General features: G+C 32.6%; 2 protein-coding genes across 2 annotated transcripts; one reads left to right on the top strand and one right to left on the bottom strand.

Annotated features, from left to right (window-relative positions):
- The first annotated feature begins 1,560 nt into the window (after nt 1–1,560).
- On the top strand, nt 1,561–5,451 carry LOC106767266 (cytokinin dehydrogenase 3). The gene is made up of 5 exons (XM_014652116.2): nt 1,561–2,594; nt 3,144–3,271; nt 3,926–4,201; nt 4,415–4,683; nt 4,807–5,451. The coding sequence occupies exons 1-5, from the start codon at nt 1,970–1,972 to the stop codon at nt 5,114–5,116; spliced, it is 1,608 nt and encodes a 535-aa protein (XP_014507602.1). The 5' UTR covers nt 1,561–1,969; the 3' UTR covers nt 5,117–5,451.
- A 2,914-nt stretch (nt 5,452–8,365) lies between these two features.
- Nucleotides 8,366–12,254, bottom strand: LOC106766499 (cytokinin dehydrogenase 3-like). The gene is made up of 5 exons (XM_014651222.2): nt 11,574–12,254; nt 9,660–9,787; nt 9,259–9,525; nt 8,902–9,170; nt 8,366–8,808 (listed from the first exon to the last, which is right to left on the bottom strand). Exons 1-5 carry the CDS (start codon nt 12,181–12,183, stop codon nt 8,514–8,516), a joined length of 1,569 nt encoding a protein of 522 aa, XP_014506708.1. The 5' UTR covers nt 12,184–12,254; the 3' UTR covers nt 8,366–8,513.
- Between the last annotated feature and the right edge of the window lie 8,941 nt (nt 12,255–21,195).

Genomic DNA, 21,195 nt, shown 5'->3' with positions numbered 1-21,195 from the left:
TGTTTTTGGGACCACGTGATAGATCTCCAAAAAGATCTTGAATATCTAAGAAACAGTCCCCCCTCTACTTCCCATTGCAGTACACGGCATTGTCTTACTTTGTTTCATTCCTTCTATTAGCATTAACTGGCATGCCAAAACTTGTGTCTTTGTTTGTACTGAACCTGCAAAACAACAGCTCGTATAAATTTTAAAACCACTTTCAAACTAAACGACAAGGGACAGCCCCCTCTCCCCTTTTCATATTTGTCTATGTATAATTGGTCAAGATATGTGTATCTCTGTCATATGCCTTTACATCTCTCATTTACAAGGATCTATCACAAACGGAAACCTTTGCTTCATTGCACATTCTCATCACTCATCGTACTACAATATTTATTTCATTTCTCGTTAACTTCAATATATCAATTTTACCAAGACCAACTCTTTCTTTTCACTCTTTTCACTCTTTTTCTTTCATTAGGTAGAACCTAACAAGAACTGCTACTGTTTGATCAATTCAAGAATGTGAGTATGCATGTAGCATTCATCGTCAAAGATTACAATCTTGAATTGGAAGCATTAGTAGAATATGGTTACACAGAGAGACTTGCATGGTGGAAGGTCTTGTTATCAGCTGATAGCTCCTCTTACCTGCGTGATCTACAAGTCAAAGATTGTTCATTGAACGCCCTTTAGTTGTTAGTCAAATTTCCTTATACAATTCCTTGTTTAGGAACTCAGATCTCTTACTTTTCTTTGTCGAATTTGTTTAATTAATAATTCAGCTGCTACTCAACAAAGACCAATTTGATGCATACATAATATATTCTTTATATATGGTTCATAGTATCCTGACATTCTCTCAACAGTATTTACTTTTGTCCCCTTTTGTTATCATACATAAGAAATTATAAGGGAGAAGCGAAATTAAATTAGTAGCCATCATGCATGTGCATGGCATGCCGTTATTTTCTTGGAATTTTTTATATAATGTAAAAGACAGGAGAAGATCAGAAGCGGCGAATTAGGTATATTTAGAGCGGGGGAGAAGTAATTATTAATGATAATAAACATTAATGTTGTAATTAGCAATGTAATAATAGGAGAAAGTTATTTTAATGAGGGTGTGAGGGAAAAGAATATGATGGAAAGGTGTTAAGTGAATTATAAGTGTAGTGAGAGAGAAAGATTGGTGGGTATAATTATAGGTTCAGTTCCCTGCTTGACTTTTCATTGATTACATGTTGGTTTGGATGGTCACAGACAAAATCTTGGCCTGAAGAAAATCCGGTGTGATGTCTCCCTCCGTTTCCATTCTTATTACCCTTCCACGACCCACAAAAGTTGGATGCAAAATACCCAAAACATATCTTAAGAGATCCTTTTCATAATTACCTATTTTTCACTCACTTTCATCCTTAAAATACCAAGTGCTAATAAAAATATATATATATATTCTACAAATCTGTGGGTTCAAATCTTCCATTGCTGGGAATCTTCCTCATACATCATCATTCGTTCACAATCTCACAACAAACACGTACTCAAATCTTAATTAATTAATTATTATCCGCTTCCATTTCCATCATATATACCTTTGAATTTGACACTTAGCCACCCCATTCTCTGCGCAATATAATTTCTATAATTTACCTTCACGCTCTATTTGTAATTACCTACGCTATTTTTAAACTTTTTTTTTCTTTCTTCTAAATCACATCACCTCTTACGTCTACACTTTTTCTCACTTTCTTTCTTATTTCTATTTTCCACGATCCATCCTCATATATGAATACAGCCCCAATAAGTGTGTAAAACCATTTTTCTATTCCCAAACCCTCTTTTTCGCATGCAAGCTCCCTCATTCTATTTATAGCACCTCCCTTCACCCACTACCACACCACACCACCACACCAAACTTTTCTTCTAATCATCTTCTTCTTCTTCTACACAACTAGTACTCTCTCTCTCTCTCTCTCTAAAAATGGCTCTGAATTACCCTTCTTCAACCTGCTTCATACTACTTCTAGTAACCATAACCCGTTTGATATACACAGTGGGCAAAACCGAGCAACGGAAAGCTCTGATTCTTCCAGATCTTGACATTGAAAATATATTCCATAAGCTTCGTGATGACCCCGAAACCATTCAGATGGCTTCTACGGACTACGGCCATATCGTGCATGAGCTCCCGGCAGCTGTCTTTCATCCATCTTCCATAGATGACATAGCCACCTTGATAAAAACCTCCTACAACAGCTTTGTCCCCTTTCACATAGCAGCGAGGGGCCAAGGCCACTCCACCCAAGGACAAGCCATGGCTCGTGATGGGGTAGTGGTTGACATGGCCACACTGAGAAAACAAAGAAATGGGGTTTCGATCACTGTCTCTAAAGACCCTTTGATAGGTCACTATGCTGATGTTGGAGGGGAACAACTCTGGATTGATGTGCTACATGCTTCACTAGAACATGGACTTGCACCCGTTTCTTGGACTGATTACTTGTACTTGACCGTGGGAGGAACACTTTCCAACGCTGGAATCAGTGGCCAGAGTTTCCGCTATGGACCTCAAATCAGCAACGTTCATGAAATGGATGTTATCACAGGTATGCAGTTTCTCCGCAATTTCTCCTACATCTTGTCTCGGTAATTATTGTTGGAATTTTAGTGACCAAAATCAGAGACAATGGCAACCGTACCTGTCATTGTATTTAAGTTTTTCAAATGTATTGCCTGGTTTTCTCGAGAGAACGTGTTCATGTCGAAAGTTTGAAAAAATGAGAAAGGTGAAGTCTTCTTGAACTGTTTCAATTTTGTCTCTTATGATATGACATGGTGTGTCGTCGTAGATGTTCTGCTAAATGTATAAGATATGATTTTGTTGAACACGTAGTCTTATAAAACCTGTTAAAGTGGTTGGTGAACTCTAGAACAGGAATGGTCTTTGTCTACAATATGGGTGAGCGATGGGTTAATTAGTAACCAGGTCCACGGTCATAGTTTTGTATTAACTTAATGTTGGTCAAATCGTTTATTGGTCAATTCATTCATATGAAAAGACTTAATTAATGACCAACCTATGGAAAATGTTACTCTCACAATTGATGCATGCATGCATTTAATTAAATAAATTTTTTTCGTCTACTTGGTTACAGGAAAAGGAGAGTTCGTAACCTGCTCTACCCAGAAGAACTTGGAGTTATTCAACGCAGTTCTTGGAGGCTTGGGACAATTTGGAGTGATAGCAAGGGCGAGAATTGCTCTTGAGGCAGCACCCAAAAGGGTACGTCCATAAGAATTGACTGGAATTTTGTCTTGTAGCCTTTTCCACCACCAATTCATAGTGACGCCAAATCGAATTGTCATTTTTAAGGGTGAATAGTCATTTTGTATATATACATATCTACCTAGTGGCAGTTGGCACCCACGTACGTACTGTGCATTTCATCTTATGTTGTTGTATTAGTCATCCATGATAAAAATATACACAAATGAAAACAACACACGAGTTATTCGTACGTAAGAGTTTGAACCACTTAATGTGGATTTGAAATTGAAAGCATACATAATACGAGTTTGAAAAAACAGTCTTAGATCTTAAGCTCTGAACCGATAGAATTAGAAAAACTCAAGTATTATTATGATCACATTCTTTCCATTTATCTACTTTATCAAACCAAACAACAAGTGCTCTTTCTGAAAAGACCTTCAAGATACATTAACACATGAAGAATGCGGATGTTTTATAGGCACCACATGTATCTTTCCAATTTTTGATTGGACTAGTGGTGTGAGCTCGTGCACATCCATTCATACATACATACATCAATAAATACGTGTCTCTCTCTCGTGTATTTCATTTTATTATATTCTATTGGGTTAGTGTAAGTTTACTGGTATAAGACAGTGTTAATGGTGAATTTTTGTTGGCATGCAGGTTAAGTGGGTCAGACTACTTTATAGTGACTTTTCTGCTTTTACCGAAGACCAGGAACGATTAATCTCAATCAATGGAAAGAAACAAAAGAATGCATTGGATTTTCTGGAAGGGATGCTGCTAATGAACCAAGGCCCCATAAATAATTGGAGATCCTCTTTCTTCCCTCTATCTGACCATCCCAGAATAGCTTCATTAATAACTGAACACAGCATCCTCTACTGTCTTGAAGTGGCTAAATATTATGACGACCAAACCGAGAAAAATCTGGACAAGGTATCCTCTCTGGTCATATCATATTCTAGTTAGATCACATTTCTTTTCAAAAAAAAGAACACTGTCCACAACTAGTCAAAAGCAAATGCCTAGGTATATATGTTGTGATTCTTGGATTACACCTTCATAACCAAGGTGGTAAATCTTTATATATAACATAAATTTTAATTATTTAATAAATGGTAGTAACATTTTTCTTTTCTTTGTCTCTAGGAAATTCAAGTTCTGCTCCAAGGGCTGGCCTATATCCCCGGATTTTATTATGAGAAAAATGTCTCATACGTTGAGTTCTTGAATAGAGTTCGAAGTGGAGAGTTGAAGCTTCAGTCACAAGGACTGTGGGAGGTTCCTCACCCGTGGCTTAATTTGTTTATACCAAAATCTCAGATCTTGGATTTTAATTCAGGAGTATTCAGAGATATAATTCTTAAAAGAAACATCTCCTCTGGACCAGTCCTGGTTTACCCTATGAATAGAAACAAGTAAGCCTTGAATGATGCAATTTTTTTTTTAATTCGATCCCATCATTTATTTATTTATTTATTTATTTGCAATGAAATTCAGAAGAGAACAGTCACTAATAATACCATAAAATTTAATTCCAGATGGGACGATAGGATGTCAGCATCTATACCAGACGAGGATGTGTTCTACACAGTTGGATTTTTGCACTCAAGTGGGTTTGATTCTTGGAAGGCATATGATGCTCAAAACAGAGAAATTTTGGAGTTCTGTAGGGATGCTGGCATTAAGGTTAAGCAATATCTTCCTAATCACAGCACACAGGAAGATTGGACAAACCATTTCGGTGCCAAATGGATGAAATTCTTAGAAAGAAAACACCAGTTTGATCCAAGAATGATTCTATCACCCGGTCAAAAAATCTTCCACAAACAATTACAACCAGCGTTTTAAATATTCCCCCAATGAAAACAAAAAAACCTAAGTGTTCATGGAGGACTATTACTCAATGAGATGGGTAGGGACTGGTGTACATACTATGATGATCGAAACCAAAATGAATTTTGTATGTCTTTTCTAGAGAAATTAAGGTGGGGTATTAAATTCAGCATTACTTTGACATCTAAGTTATCCTATGTACTTTAGATAGATTATAGGTTGGCACAGTCTTATGTACAAGAAGCACAAGTTGTGTCTCACGTTGTCTGTCAGTCACTAAACCTAGTAGTGTGGAGAAAATGTGTTGAAGATGTTCTAAGGAGTTCTGGTCCTCCATTAAATGTGTAACGATTCTGCATTCATTTCTTTATATAATTATATATATATATATATATATATATATATATATATATATATATATATATATATATACTTCAATTTTTTTTATCTGTCAATAAAATTTTATTCAAAAAAAGGAAAACTTCTCGAACAGGAATGCCTGATTGCTACTAGTATGTCTCTATACCGCTCTAAGGTATGATTATAATCCGGAAAACACAGATTATATATCCACATATGATGCCATCTTAAATCAAATTATCACAAAAAATCAAACAAACAAAAAACAAGCAACAAGCAAATAATATTATTATATAGAAAAATGAAACTGTATACCCCAAAATAAGGTGGAAGCAATGGGGAGAACAAGACGTTATGACAATTCGACATACTTAAAGAAGAATAATGAAAACTTTATTAAAAGGTGGTTGGTAATGTATAAGTGAGTGTTAGATACGCTTTTTGTTATTTTTTATTCAATTTTGTTAGATAACATAAGAGGAATACAGGGTTTTGGATATTTGTTAGAACCCATTTTAAATATGTGATAAACTTGATTCTTAAAATAGAATAATGTTAATTGGACTAAATTAGTAGTGGTGACTTTATAATAAGCCACTAATTAAGTAGCTTCTTTTTGAGAAAGTGAGTTGGAATGGTTGATAGCAGAAAGAATATCACATAAACCATTTTTCCCTTGAGTCACATCAACTTAAAACTTTGAGGGTTGGCTTATATTTTGTCGTTCTCGCATAGGAATAATTTTTGACTTTTTGATTCAGATAGACCCACGAGGGCTTTTGTTGTCACAAAAGTATAAAGCAATGACTTCATCTACTAATCAAAATATCATTTAAATTAAAGCATAAATTGATGATCTAGTTGTCGTTCTTATAATTTTAATTAACTATAAAAAGGTTTCTTAATAAAACCTGTCTAATCTTTCTATTCACATTTTAAACAAGACAAGATCCAATACTTACTTATGATGTCTTCATGTTCTTTAATATATGAAAACTAAAATTTTGTTTGAACAGTTGAGAGACAAAAGGTTTGATTAGAAATAATGGTTTAGAAGTAAGTAATAATTTATTGGTAGGGTGCATAATTATGTTGCAACACTTAATTCCAGCTTGCAGGCAAACTGGAGACAAGAAAAGTTATGAGATGTCCCAGCAATTCCTTCTCCTCTTTTTTTGACTTTTTTGGTGCCTCCATTGTAAATAAACTAGATTTGCTTTAACAGATTCATGTCTAATTGTTGTGGAAAATCCATGACAGAATCCCATGATTCACACGCTGTGAATCATACTATGTTGACAATGGATAGAAAAGAGCATCATCATCATAATTACTCACTTTCCTTTCCTTTTTCCACTCTTTCTAATCCTAAAATATGTCCTCATCATATCTCTTTTTTTTAATTTTCTCCTCACTTTCTCTTTTTCTTTTTAATTTAAAGTGAAACAAAAAAGGATTGCTGTGTGTAAACTTTATCGCAGCTATCTCATTAGGGCAACCGTGATCAGAAGGCAATAAAAAATTCATTATACTTCATTCTTAAAGTCACCAATTGCTTTATCTATTAAAAATCAAGTATATATATATAGTTGTATAGTTAAATATTCAAAAAAGTTTATGCTGTCTGTTATTATGACTGTCTAGGTTAGCTAGTGTTTGGTTTAATGATAAAGGCTTTTACTATTGGAGTCTGTTTAATGGCATAGAATTAACTAATCTGTTTAATATGGGAAGGTTTTGTTGGAGTTTGTTTCAGATTGCATCAATATACCCACATACTAATATTCTTACTTTTTATTTTGTGTTACTAATCCAATAAAATAAAAGCTTTCCAAAGAATTACAAGAAGTTAAAAAGTAAAGATCTTCGTAGGCATTTATGGAGAAGAAAAAAATAAAATAACTTATTTTAGATGATAAAATTTATTATTATGTATTAGTTATAAATAAAAATTCAAAGGAATATAGAAAATAATAAAATAACTTATGTATGAAAAAATTATTTTTTTTCTTTAAATAATTATGAACATTACCTTCAAATTTATTCTCACTCCTGTAAAAAAAATAGATTTAGTAATTAAGAACCTCCACCATAATTACTAGTTAATTATTTAATAGGAAATTTGTTAGTAAGTAAGAACATGTTTGGTTTTACAAATAACTCAAACCTTCAAGACAGCTATAATGTTCTTCACATTCCTAGTTAATTATTTAATGAAAATGTGTTTCGAATAAGTTATGCACTTTTTTAAGACAATGATTTTTTCATGCTATATATATTTCTTAAAGAAAATAGTTCTTGTGCTTTAATTACAGAAAAAAAAAACACATTTTATATATGTTAGAATTTTTATATTATTATACAATTAATATAGATGCAATTGATACATAAATTGAAGCAATTTTTACGTCAGTTGCTAAAGAATGTACACGGCCAACATATTACATCAATTGGTTTCTAAAATTGATATTATATATCTCACACTTAACTCAAATACAATACAAAAAGATTTTTTTTTCATTGATAATGATTAAGATGGATGTAGGAAGTGAATATTGATTCATTCCATTATCAATAGTAAGTCATTTTTTATATAGTTTAGTAATAATTTTATTTATTCTGGATCTCACTTTTATAACTGTAAAAATTTGTACACAGTTAGATAAAGTGTCACCTTTTAATTAAAAAATTCTCTTAGATCAATTATAAAGTAAATAATGTGATAAAATTATAAAGATATAAATGAAGTATGAGCACCACAATTCTTCTAAAATCGTGTTACTAAATAACAAGAAAAATGAAATAAGAATTCATTATATGTACTATGTCCTCAAATTTTTTTTTTAAAAAAAAAAACAACTTTTTTTGTGTTCTTCCATCAAACAAAGTTATTTTAAGGCCTCAACTATTTTATTTGTTATGAAAATAATGAATATACATAATATCAACTCAAAATTCTAATTATACAAAAACTAGTATAAAATTATTATAGCATATAAGTTACAAAGTAATAGTTTCTTAGAATCGATGGTAAATTGCATCGTTGATTAGTTTATATTGAATTGAAAATTCTCTGTCCAGGTGACAATATTCTGTTGGGATCAAATTGATTTTTTCTTTCTTCGAATGTTTTCCATTTGGAGCCAAACTGTTTGATCCATTCATTCCTTGTTTTGTTTTGGGGAAGATACTGCTTGATCTCAATACCAGCATCCTTACAGAACTTCAATATTTGTTGGTTTTGAGCTTGAAATTCCTCCACTTTATCAAACCCAGTTGAATGAAGAAGTGACACAGTATAGAAAACATCTTCATTAGGTGTAACTGCAGACATCTGATCATTCCACCTGTGGATTAATTATATGCATTTACATTAATTATATTTGGTAATTATTCCATATGCATACCAAACCAAACAAACTTAATTTCTTATGACTTACTTGGATCGATTCATCGGGTAGATTATCGCAACTCCTGCAGTGATATTTTGCTTCAGAATAATGCCCTTGAACACACCTTCATCGAAATCTGAGATTCGAGATCCTGGAACAAAGAGGTTTAACCAAGGATGAGGAACATCCCAAAGTCCTTGTGATGTTAGAAAAAGCTCGTCGGCATGAACTCTGTTCAGGAACTCTTCGTATGATGCATCTTTTTCGAACATAAACGTAGGAACAAACTTCAATCCCTCCACCAAAACTTTTACATCCTATTCAAACATATAAAAACATAATAAGTTAATAACTAACTTAAGTCTTTCATAAAAGTTTAGTTCCTAAACTTATATACGTTATTACCTCGTCAACATGTTCTTGTGTGCTGTTGTCGTAATATTTAACAAGCTCTATGATATAGATAATGCCGTATTGTGTCACTAGGGAAGTTACACGAGGTTGATCGGGTGCTGGAAAAGAAGAAAGATCCAGTGGTGGCTGATTTAGCAGAAGGAAACCTTCTACATAATCAGCAGCAATGGTGTCGTTTCTTCCATTGAACGAGATTAAGTGTTCTTGGTCTGCAGAAAATGCAGAGAAATCGTTGTAAAGCAAACGGAGCCACTTCACCTGCAAAGATTAGGCAATTGACTTTTCATTAACTAAGCATGATATTGAAGAATATTAAGTAATTATTGTAAACATTTTTCTAACAAGATCTGACTTATAAAATAAACAAATATATAAAAAGAAGAGATACTTGCCCTAGTTGGTGCGGGTCCAAGAGCTATTCTTGCCCTAGTTATAATTCCAAATTGACCTAATCCTCCTAGAACAGCGTAAAACAACTCTGAATTGTTGTCCGAAGAACATGTCACTAGGTCTCCTTTCCCTGTCGAAGCCAGGTGTAAACATGTGTGTCAAGTGTGCCCAATGAATTCTAGAGATATATGAAAACCAGTGTACTCTATTTCTAATGAGTAAAATCACGTTTCTTCTTACAATAAATGTGTTTTCTGCTTCCAAAAAAAGTCTAGTTACTGATGTTTATAAAAACAGCATCCCTTGTATACTCGGTAAAAAATTTAGATGAACTAAATCACCAAACTCTCATAAACTTTAATTTACCATTATTTATTTACAACTTGAAAATCATGCTCAATTGCTTGCCTCACTCACTAAATATGTAATAGTAGAATAATTGAATGATGAATCTATGTAAATTTGCCAGAGTACCAAATGGCAAAAGTCGAAAATTCAGGAGAAGTTCTTTTCCTAGTTCCCTTAGTCCTAAAACTCTTGAAGAGAGTTGACTTGTATTTGTCAAAGTAGATTTTCCCAAAATTATGCAGAGAATAATAAACTGCAATTGCTAATTTGATGGGAAATATTTGAGAAAGAGAAACAAGTGTGCGTGCTGACAATTTGTTGGGTGAGGACTTATTTAAGACTAAAAGGTTGGTCCACTGAAAATGTTAGCGTATTCAATTCAAGCCGGTCGAATAGGAAAACAAACAGTCTAGTGTTTCCTTCCGCAGATGTAATCATTGATTGCTATGGAATCTTGCTAAATATATGATGAACTCACGTGACAATTACATTCCCTTTAATTAATTTTATAATGTCTGTTTCTTGGTTTCATTTTCATAAGACTGTTAACGAATCAATCACATACAGATTTAGTAGCACACAGAAAAATTTTATATTACAATAATGGTGAAGAATAAAAAACACATGAACGTTTTTCTGTTCTTTTTTTATTATAATATAAACCGAAGATCAATCCCCAGAATCCTTTTTTCAAAAAAAAAAACTTGTCAAGAAAAATAGACAGTTTTTTAAAATTCATTATCAGTATACATATTTAAATTAACTTTGACGGTGGACATAATCTAAGTTGTAAATCAAAGATATAAGCTTCAAACAAAACATTTTGAACCTAGCCAATTCCGAAAGAACTACTAAATCTCAAAACCTGCGTCAATTGTTTAATGACATGGTCAATTCATACATCATAAAGAGACAAGATTAAAATCTTCTGTAGGGATATGATGTGACCAATCAAGTTAGCTTAATCAACATGCTTCATTGAATTCTGAGTTCATTTAATAAAACCCATTCATCTGACTTTTTTGTTAATATATAATATACCCCAAGATGTTCAAGGGGTCTTAGTTTAATGGATGTACTCAAGAAATTTAAAAAAAAAAAAAAAAAAAAAAAAACGGATACTCATATAGAATAACTATTTAGTACGTATGCCTTTCATTATTCTTGACGTTTTGTTTGATCCTTCCCCAAATTTTATAGTTGATGATGCAGAAATAAAAGGACAGAGAAGATGAGTCTAGTAGTACGTTGACAGTATTATTTTATTTAACAATCAAAAATACGATTTTTCATCGCTCTTGCCATTGAGTTATAATTATTATAAAAAAAAATCATATATAAATCAGACAGCAAAAAATTAAATAACAATAATTTATATAAAACTTTAAAAAGATATATCACATGTCTGCATAGTAATATATTAGACCGATTTTGTCAATGAAGTATATTAAACAATTTAAGATTATAAAACCTTGAATTCATCTTTGTGTGAATGGTGATGAACTTTAATGCAAATTAATCTGGAATAGATATTAGCAGGGGAAGAGAATATATATAATAATCCATACCTGTAACAACATCCAATTCATGAACATTGGAAATCTGAGGACCAAACCTGAAGGATTGGCCACTGATCCCAGCATTGGAGAGAGTTCCACCAACCGATAAGAACAAATAATCAGTCCAAGAGAGTGGGGTGAGTCCATGCTCAAGTGTTGCATGCAATACATCAATCCAAATTTGTTCTCCACCCACATCAGCATATGGAGCATTTGTTCTGCCATCAGACACTACTACAATCCCAGCCCCGTTTCTGAACCCATTCAACTCGGTCATGTTTACCACAACCCCATCATTTGCCATGGCTTGTCCATTCACCGAGTGTGCTTGCCCTCTGGGAGCTATGGTGAAAGGGATGGCAAGAGAGTTCGAGAAATTTATCAACAGAGAGATGTCACTGATGGACGATGGGGAAAATATCGCAAAAGGGTTGTCATGAACTATGTGGCCATAGTCGGTTGAGGCCAGTGAAAGGATCACAGGATCACGAATAAGCTTCAGGGTTAGGTCATTTGGTGCTTGGAGTAACGACCAAGGTTGTGATTGTGCCTGTGACAGCACTGTGAAGGCTAACCCTAGCACAACAAAAGCTTTTGAAAATCTAAAATAACTTCCCATTTTGGAAGAGACGAGGGACTTGATAATTTGGTTAATGCACTCTTGTTTTGAATTTGGCTATGAAAGTGTTATTGTTTAGTTACATGTTTATATAGGAAAGAAAAGAAAAGAAGATGATTTTTTTGGCGAATGCAACGACCTCGTGCTCTACTATAATATTGTATACATATATATGTATTGTTGTTGCTTAGATTTATACGCCTTTAGTGCTGTAAATTTCCTTTTTCATTTGCACGCTTTAGGCTGCAGAAACTTCGATTTTCATCCACTTGTTTAGCTGCATTATCTTTTTGCCGATCACGTCATAAACAAGTTCTTGGACGGAGTTTATAAAATTGTGGTCAAATGTTGAAGATCGAGCTTTGTTTTTTCCTTTAGACTTTATACTAATTTCAATTAATAATCGGTATTACGTGTGACAATTTGTGGTGGTCAACCAATAATTTGCTAAACAGTTGACCTGGCAATAATAATTATCTGATACGCAAGGAGGAATTTTCTTCTGTACATGTAAATCAGTTATGTATCTTACAACATTCCTGTGACGGAAAACCTCTCTGACACAATATCAGAAAAATAAAAAATGATGTGTTGACAATGATTAAAGTCCACACTTGCTCAATTATGTTAGCATCAGTGTGAGTTGTTAGTGTACCTCCATTAACACACTTCTTAGTATGCATAACATATATGTATATTTGTGTGTTTCATTGACTTTGAATTAATAGATAACATAACCGCCTTTTAGGTTAGGGTTCTTTTTCTTTGTGCTGCAACGTGAAGTAACATATAGAGCTACCCTTTACACTTCATCACGTATATATGTGGTAAACGTTTTTGTGAGTTTGAAGAATGTGATTAAAAAGATGATGCACGTGCTTAACCAAGATGAACGAAAAATTACTTTTGTGCATACTGATCAACAGCGTGCCACTTGCTCCATGTGATGAACTATGAATTTCTTCCAACTTGATACACGAAATGGTTTGATGAGTATTTTTGGTCATATATATCACACATGTATCTCATTGTGTGGACAAATTCTCTAGAATAGAACCAGACTTCTGACTTCAACCATAACCCTTAATGGGAATACCTCCGTGGCCCATTTAAGATTGCGAAAGATATTTCTAGTACAGTTCTACCACCATCAGTCAGTCTTAACAACGATTTTAAAAGTTAAAATATACTTGGAGGGATATCTTTGTGCTCTCTAACGGGGGATTTCAGAGAATCGTTCTACTCACTAGATCCTGTAAATTAATTTTTTTGAGAAGGGCAGTGTAACGCACGTTAACATTTATTTCATACATCTAATAAAAATAAAATAATCTTAAAAGAATGAATTTTTATAATTTTAAAATAAATAAATAAAAATAAAGAGAGATAATATCAAATAAATGTAAAAAAAAAAAAAATCGATAATAAATTATATTAATAATAGCTTTTGTTCCACTCTCTAGTCGTTGAGCGCTACGAAGATACCTAAACAAAGTTAGCCCAATAATAAGGCCCGAAGACTAGCATACCATTCACGGGTGCCAAAATCTTTGTGCATTTCAACCTGAACCACGGGTGCTAAAATGTCCATCTTACCCTTAATGAATAAAAGTAATGGATTTATCATGGAAACTTTTATTACTATCTGAAATATTTATTGGACGGATTCATCGATAAAATTTATTCATAACTTATAATATTTATTATCGGCAAATATTTCCATAAATAAATTATTTTGTAAATTATGGCATTTTTTTTATCATCTTTTTTTACTAACTGAACTGCATATGTTTTTTTTCTAAACTCATCGTTTTAATTTTGTAACTCTAAACTTTCAATTCCAATCGTTTACCTGACGTTTACGTCTCTTGTATTTACGGGTTATCTAAATCAGACATAAAAAATAATATGTTAATGAAGAAAGAAAAACGAAAACAAGAGAAAAAAATAAATCACACTATTTAAAATTTTATCAATAATTATCAATGAATATTTAACAATAAATTATTATCAAAATATAATTATTAATAAATTTTGGTTATCATTAGTTATCGACAAGATTTTCTATCAAATTTAGTAACATATTTTTATAGTTATTGACATATTTTATTCACAATAAATTTATTTATTTTTCTTGTGATTCCTTTTTGTTCTTTTCTTCATCTTGAACCTTGATTTCTCAAATGAGACTAGTATCATTACAATTCTTGATATTACCCTTACTCACTTTAAATCATGAATATTATGTTTTTGACTCTTTACTTTTATTTCATTATTGTCGAATGAAATTATTTATCGATTAGGTTCCTTGTTATGAATGTGTAGTTTTTCCACATTGTCTATGGTGCAATAATTTCATTTCTTTATACATAAGAAAATAGGTACTATAATTTATCTGTTACGTATAGATATCAGATAATTAGAATCAAAATTCTTCATTTTCATAAATGAGCCTTTAAATAATTCGTTTCGCTCTCCAGAGAATATTTCACACTATGCAAACTTTGTTTATAAACCTGTAACATTTAGTATCACTTTTGAAGTCAAATTTTAAGAAAACTACCCATATAGAATAGAGTTTGAACGTGAATAAACTATCCATTTAGAACTGTAGGGTAAAATTTTCAGAAAAATTTAATTTAGCAACAATGTTTGACCTATGTTTAATCGTTTCATTTAACATCTCTGTATAACAGGACTCTAAAACTTATGTGCCATCTGTAACTTATAACCAAAATTTTTTAAATATGTAATAGTGGAATAGCAATAGAAAAATAAACATAAATAGAAGTAAACTGAACAATTTAGTTTAGAAAGGATCGAGTACAAAATTAGGTTTTCAATAATATTACTATGAAATATGTTTTTAGTATGAGGGAGAAATGAAACTCCAAAATTTTAACAGCATCCTTAAACTGGAGTATTTATAACAAAAACGGTGTAATTTTTTTTTATTTTTTTAACATTGTTATATAAAATAAATAATTTTTTTAAGGAGAATAATATTATTTATATTCACATAACTTAAATGTCTTCACATCACACTATAAAAATATAAAAAGTTACAGATTCAACAATAAAAATAATAAATAATAAAATGATAATAATAATAAATTTCTAGTTGTGATGATTTTTATGAGACAATTAATTTTATTTTTTATTTTATGAGAATAAATGAAGGGAACTTCTTTATATAATTTTGTTTTATCTATGATCCAATATAGCAGGAACAGGAGGAAGGTTCCGGAGACTATAGGCTTTGGATCCTTGGACCTGACTTTTAGATTAGGTTAAACCTCTTTCAAGGTCCCTATTTATATAAGTTTATATCAGTTTCATCCTCGTTCTTTTTATTTTTACCAATTTGATCATTTATAGTAAATAATTGACTCAATTAATTCCTCGTTGTTAAATAAATTTAACGATGTTAAATTTTTGATGACCTGTCAGAGTGAAGTGGATGTTATTTCAGTCGTGGTTTGCTAATACGGTTATACGTGGTTTTTGTTAGTCAAACCTTCTACGTGGCATCTTCTTAAATAAACATTTTAACAATTATTTTTGAAACATTTTTAAAAGCTGTAGATTTTATAAATTTAGGAAAATTATAGGGTTCGTCGTTGTTGTTGAAGATTGCAATGTAATTTTCTGAATGGATTTGATGATGGATTTAGGGTGTGAGGAATTAGGAATTTAGGTTCGTTCTTCATGGATTAAAATTGGCAAACAGTGGGTTCTTCACAGTGTTTGAAGAGGCAAGATGGAAGTGGCAAATCCATCACCATTCCTTCGAAAAATTGGCAAACGGAGGAAGAACCCTCCTATCGAAAAATAAAGCTCGGTGGTTCCTCGGCGAATTCATCACCATTCCTTCAATTTCTGCTACCGCACCATAAAACGTGTTGTCGCCGCACTACCATTCCACCTCAAGAAACACACTGAGAGAAGTCGGCCTGACGTCGCCATCCCTACGCAGCCACCACCACTTCCGTCGATGCTCCAGAACCACCATGGCCTTCTTCTTATTAGACTCTGTCTGTAACCCTCTAGAGGCCACCCACAACAGCGGCGAAGATGATTGAATTCTAAATAATTCAAAGTAAACTCCCAGAAACTCCAGAAACTCCATGTGGGTACCCAAAATCTTCAAATGTCGCTTTGAAGCTGAGGATGACGAATCAACTTCTAAAGCAAAGGCACGATTGTGATTCTTGATGGTTACGAAATGAAAATTTTGGGGTTTAGGATTTCCTGAATCGCTAATTAGGAATTTAGAGTTTTTATGTTAAAATTGGGATTTTTGGTTTGAGAATTCTTTTTAGGAGCTGCGATCTTGTTTCTCAAATTAAGTTTGAGGTTCGAATTCTGGTTTGAAAAATCTTGTTTCTTGATATGGTTGTGTTTTTGTTTGGGATTTGAAATTGTTTATGGTGGTTTCTGTAACGCCCCGGCAACTTACAGGGACTGCTGACTGCCCCCACACATCAACACCAGGCTTTCCAGTGCTTTGTCCTCACTCACACAATTTCCAAGAAAACTTTCCGGAAGGTCACCCATCCCATAATTAGTTTAGGCTAAGCACGCTTAACCATGGAGTTCTTATGAGTTAGGCTACCAAAAAGCAAATGCATTTGTTGATATGAGTAGTCAAATCAATTCATTTCATTCCGATGTATGTTCGATTCGTCCATGTGCCCCTTCCACTCGAAGCCTGCCAGGAGTCGCTCCTTGTCCGTGCCCCCTGCACCATGCTTCTTGCACCGGCGATCACTCCCCGCCCTCGTCAGTGCCCGGGTGTCAGATGCCCACCAGCTTTCGTCTGGTTCATCCTCGAACCACACCGTACTGGGAGAGGTTAGGCTCTGATACCATTTGTAACGTCCCGGCAACTTACAGGGACTGCTGACTGCCCCCACACATCAACACCAGGCTTTCCAGTGTGCTTTGTCCTCACTCACACACTTTCCGAGAAAACTTCCCGGAAGGTCACCCATCCCATAATTACTTTAGGCTAAGCACGCTTAACCATGGAGTTCTTATGAGTTAGGCTACCGAAAAGCAAATGCATTTGTTGATATGAGTAGTCAAATCAATTCCTTTAAGCTATCCTTCAACTGTATAGTCCTATACCTATACAATCTCCAGATCCCTCTCATTCCGGTGTATGTTCGATTCGTCCATGTGCCCCTTCCACTCGAAGCCTGCCAGCAGTCGCTCCTTGTCTGTGCCCCCTACACCATGCTTCTTGCACCGGCGATCACTCCCCGCCCTCGTCAGTGTCCGGGTGTCACAGTTTCCACCTTTAAAGTGCCCTACAATGGTAGATGGGTTCTAACTGAACTTTTGCTGCAAAGAGAAAAGTATTATTAAAAATAAGATAAATAGAATTTAAAAATAATATTTTAAGTGTGATCAAATAATGATAATACAAGAAAATATTATTAAACCACATATGACGCAATGAGCAAGCCACGTTTTAAATAATAACCATGTCACCCTCACAAGTCAGTAAAAATTTGATGGGGTTAAGTTCATTTAACGGCGAAGACTTAATTGAGTCAATTATTCACTATAAAGGATCAAATTGGGAAAAAGAAAAAGATGGGGATGAAACTGGGAAAAACTTACGTAAATAAGGACCTTCGAAGAGGTTTAGCCTTTAGATTAGCCATTTTAACTGTATTTTTAGCATGTTGCAGGTGAACCTACACCACCCAACCCAATGTTTCAACAATTTCTATGCCATTATCATCCTTATTCCAATCACAATTTTTACTTTTTACTCTTTTCATACTTTCCATTCATATTTCTTCAACTCAGAACAACAAAATTATCATAAAATTTTTACTCTAATTTTACAATTTCTCTTAAAAATATTAATGTAGGAACAAATCACTCTAAACAAATGCGTTTATTCTCTACTAGAATTTCGGTCAGAAATTATGTCTCTTCTGGACAGAGAAAGACTAGGTAGTCAATAACCAATACATTGCGTTTTCAAAAAAGTACTTTAATCTTAATCAAAAGTCCTCATCATTTGAAACATTGAACCAAAAGTTAATCACAGGTCCCAACAATGGCTTGATAAGATCAAGAGCGGTTCTCCCTACACCTCACCTCCTTCTTCCTGCACATCCAAAATTACCTTTCTGTCCTTCATTTAATAAAAAGTCAAAATGCAATTAATGAACATTATACCTTCCTAACTTCCAACAACTTTTCTGGCTGAGGGTATAAACCCTAGCATGCACCCCCTTTGTTGGTTACATCAGGAGCAAGAATAGTTTTCTTATTCACTGTTTTATTGACTTGAGAGTTAGTGATTCTGTGGTGGTGAACCACTGTGTGCTTGTGTTGGTGATAGCTGGTGCGAGGAGAAAGAGGAAGTGCGAGGAGGAAGAGGAAGCTCGCATAGGGGGTGCGAAGAGGAAGACGAACCTTTCGTGGTGCGGTTAACCTTGCCGCCGTTCGAACGACGTTTACTATTCGCCGCAAATCGAATTGCGGTTTCTCTTAACCGCATTTCGAAATGTGTTTTCCTTTGCCGCACTTCGAAATGCGGTTTTTCCAAACCGCATTTCCTAATGCGTTTCTCCCAATAAATTAATTAATACTTAATCTAAAATCATAATTAATACTTAATCTAAATAACATTAATAATAAATAATATATAAAATTTTATAAACTTAAAAAAAATTAACAAACAACCTAAAATTAAAAAAACAACGTTTTGAAAAAAAAATTAAAAAAAAAATGCTACTCCTAAACCGTAGTCTCAGCTGCGTTTCCCTCAAACGCAGTCTGAGCTGCGTTTATCACCCAACGTAGTCTGAGCTGCGTGTTATGCCAACCACAATTTGAGCTGCGTTTCTGCCGTGCACCCCAAAACCAAACCAACCGCAGATCCATCGGCGGTTGGTTTCAGACGCTGATCGAGCTGCGACACTCCTTAACGCAAAATGACTTGCGGTTCCATGCCCCAAAACGAACCCAGATCTACATCTACCAAAGGAGAAATACTAACCTCTTGACGCCAGAAAAAAACTTCAAACACTACCCAGCTACTCTACTCTGCTACGCTGACAGCCCAAGGTCAAGATAGCACCAAGTTACGAGCTGCACTGGTTGGAGGGAGGGAAGGGGAGGAAGACTGGTCAAAGGAAGGGAAGATGAAAATAGGGGGTGTAGGGTTTTTTCTCTGAGTTGCGGCAGATAAAGATACTTTTTATAAACTCAATGAATATGGTTACAGATATAGGGGTACAGTTGGAATTAAAAGTGGAGTAGGAGGTACAGGACGAGATCCAGGAGGTACAGGGAGGATTACTCTAAGATCAATAAATGTTGTTCTTATCAAAGCAATTTATTTGCTATTTTTTTTTCAAATATATCAATACATAGCTATAACAGAACAAACTAAAATACAAATAGGCATAAATTACATTATATTTTCTAATTGTGCATTTTTCTCTTGGAATATCGTATATATGACATTATACCATCATTTTAGTTGTTACCAAATCACAATATATTTAAGTTCAACATAATATCACATAAAATATATTCATCAATCACATTCAATTACTCACTATATATATTATGAATGCTTAAAATTCTTGATAAATTAGTGATACTTATTAACGATTTATTAGTGTAACTATGTCTCTTAAAATACTCATAACTCATATGATCTTAATTAGGAGAAGTAAGAAGAGAGTAATTTTGTTACTAAAACACGTATCGAATTATAACTTAAAGAAGACGACTAAAAAAATTTAATTTAACATGAAAATAAGATAACAACAATATAAGAGAAGACTCTCAGATAAATATAAACAAATAATCTTTAAAAAAAATCAATATAAATCTTGTTAAGAGACTCTTTTATATATATTATGGGTTTTTTATACACATGAGACTGCAAATGCTTATCTTCTTTCTTTTGTATTTAATTAAAGTAAATATAATTATCTTCTTTCTTTTGTATTTACTTTAAGTAAATATAAGATTTAAAAATTTTATATATAATCATTGACCTTCAATATAAATTACTTTGATATTTAACTTATAAACTTTAAATTGTTATTAATCATTATAATGAATCTGAACATGACCAATATCACATGAGAAAATTTGATACATGACAAAAACAAATAATAATTAAATTTCTTTAGTTTAAACATTATATGAATTACTGGTTGTATCTTTTATTTCTAAAGAGATAAAATTGCAATAACATTTAAGGTGGTATATAATCAATTATTTGAAGCTAAATCAGTAAACTGATATTTTTAATACTTTTTTAGTTTAGTTAAATACATTTACAAAATAAATAAATAAAATTATATATACTACCACACCAATTAAGAAAAACTCATCTAAATAAATAGAAAACTATGAATCTTGTTCACATTTAATTAACTCGTAGATACACTTAACAAATTAAATAATGTTTTTATTTGGTTCAATAAATATAATAAAATACACCATCTAAATTCATAATAAATTTATAATATTTGTTAATTTTATAAATATAATTAATATTTTATAAGAGATACTTACTATAATATCACTTATATTCATTATTATTTTTACAAAATATCTAAACTCTCTCATTTTCTTCCTAGCAGTAATTAATTTACTTATTAATATATAAAAAAAATAAGAACTTATGAAACACCTTCTAATTGAGTAATAATACTGAGATATATTTTTACATTTAAAGTTTAGAAATAAAATAGTTATAAAAATTTTAACTTTTGTATTTTTTTTCAAAAAATAATAAATAAAAATATTATCAAAATAAATATAAAAAATTTAAGTGTGTGAAGATAATAATTTTTCTTCCATTTCCTATTTTAATGCCCAAACCTTTTAATAGATATTCATGATGTAATATTACTATATAATAAATCCTATTCATAATTATATAAGCATCTAATTTTCTTTAAGAATGTGGACTTTAGAATGAATATTTATTATTTTTTTAGTACTATATAACACACATACAGA

Source organism: Vigna radiata, chromosome 7 (assembly GCF_000741045.1).
Source record: "Vigna radiata var. radiata cultivar VC1973A chromosome 7, Vradiata_ver6, whole genome shotgun sequence".
NCBI lineage: Eukaryota > Viridiplantae > Streptophyta > Magnoliopsida > Fabales > Fabaceae > Vigna > Vigna radiata.
The sequence above is the reverse complement of the archived record's forward strand: the minus strand, read 5'-3'. Positions and strand labels throughout refer to the sequence as shown.

Coding starts and splice junctions, on each gene's coding strand:
- LOC106767266 (XM_014652116.2), top strand. CDS start 1,970: ATGGCTCTGAATTACCCTTCTTCAACCTGCTTCATACTACTTCTAGTA. Junction 3,272..3,925: donor TTGAGGCAGCACCCAAAAGG/GTACGTCCATAA, acceptor GTTGGCATGCAG/GTTAAGTGGGTCAGACTACT. Junction 4,202..4,414: donor CCGAGAAAAATCTGGACAAG/GTATCCTCTCTG, acceptor CTTTGTCTCTAG/GAAATTCAAGTTCTGCTCCA.
- LOC106766499 (XM_014651222.2), bottom strand. CDS start 12,183: ATGGGAAGTTATTTTAGATTTTCAAAAGCTTTTGTTGTGCTAGGGTTA. Junction 9,526..9,659: donor TTGGACCCGCACCAACTAGG/GCAAGTATCTCT, acceptor TAATCTTTGCAG/GTGAAGTGGCTCCGTTTGCT. Junction 9,171..9,258: donor CACAAGAACATGTTGACGAG/GTAATAACGTAT, acceptor ATGTTTGAATAG/GATGTAAAAGTTTTGGTGGA.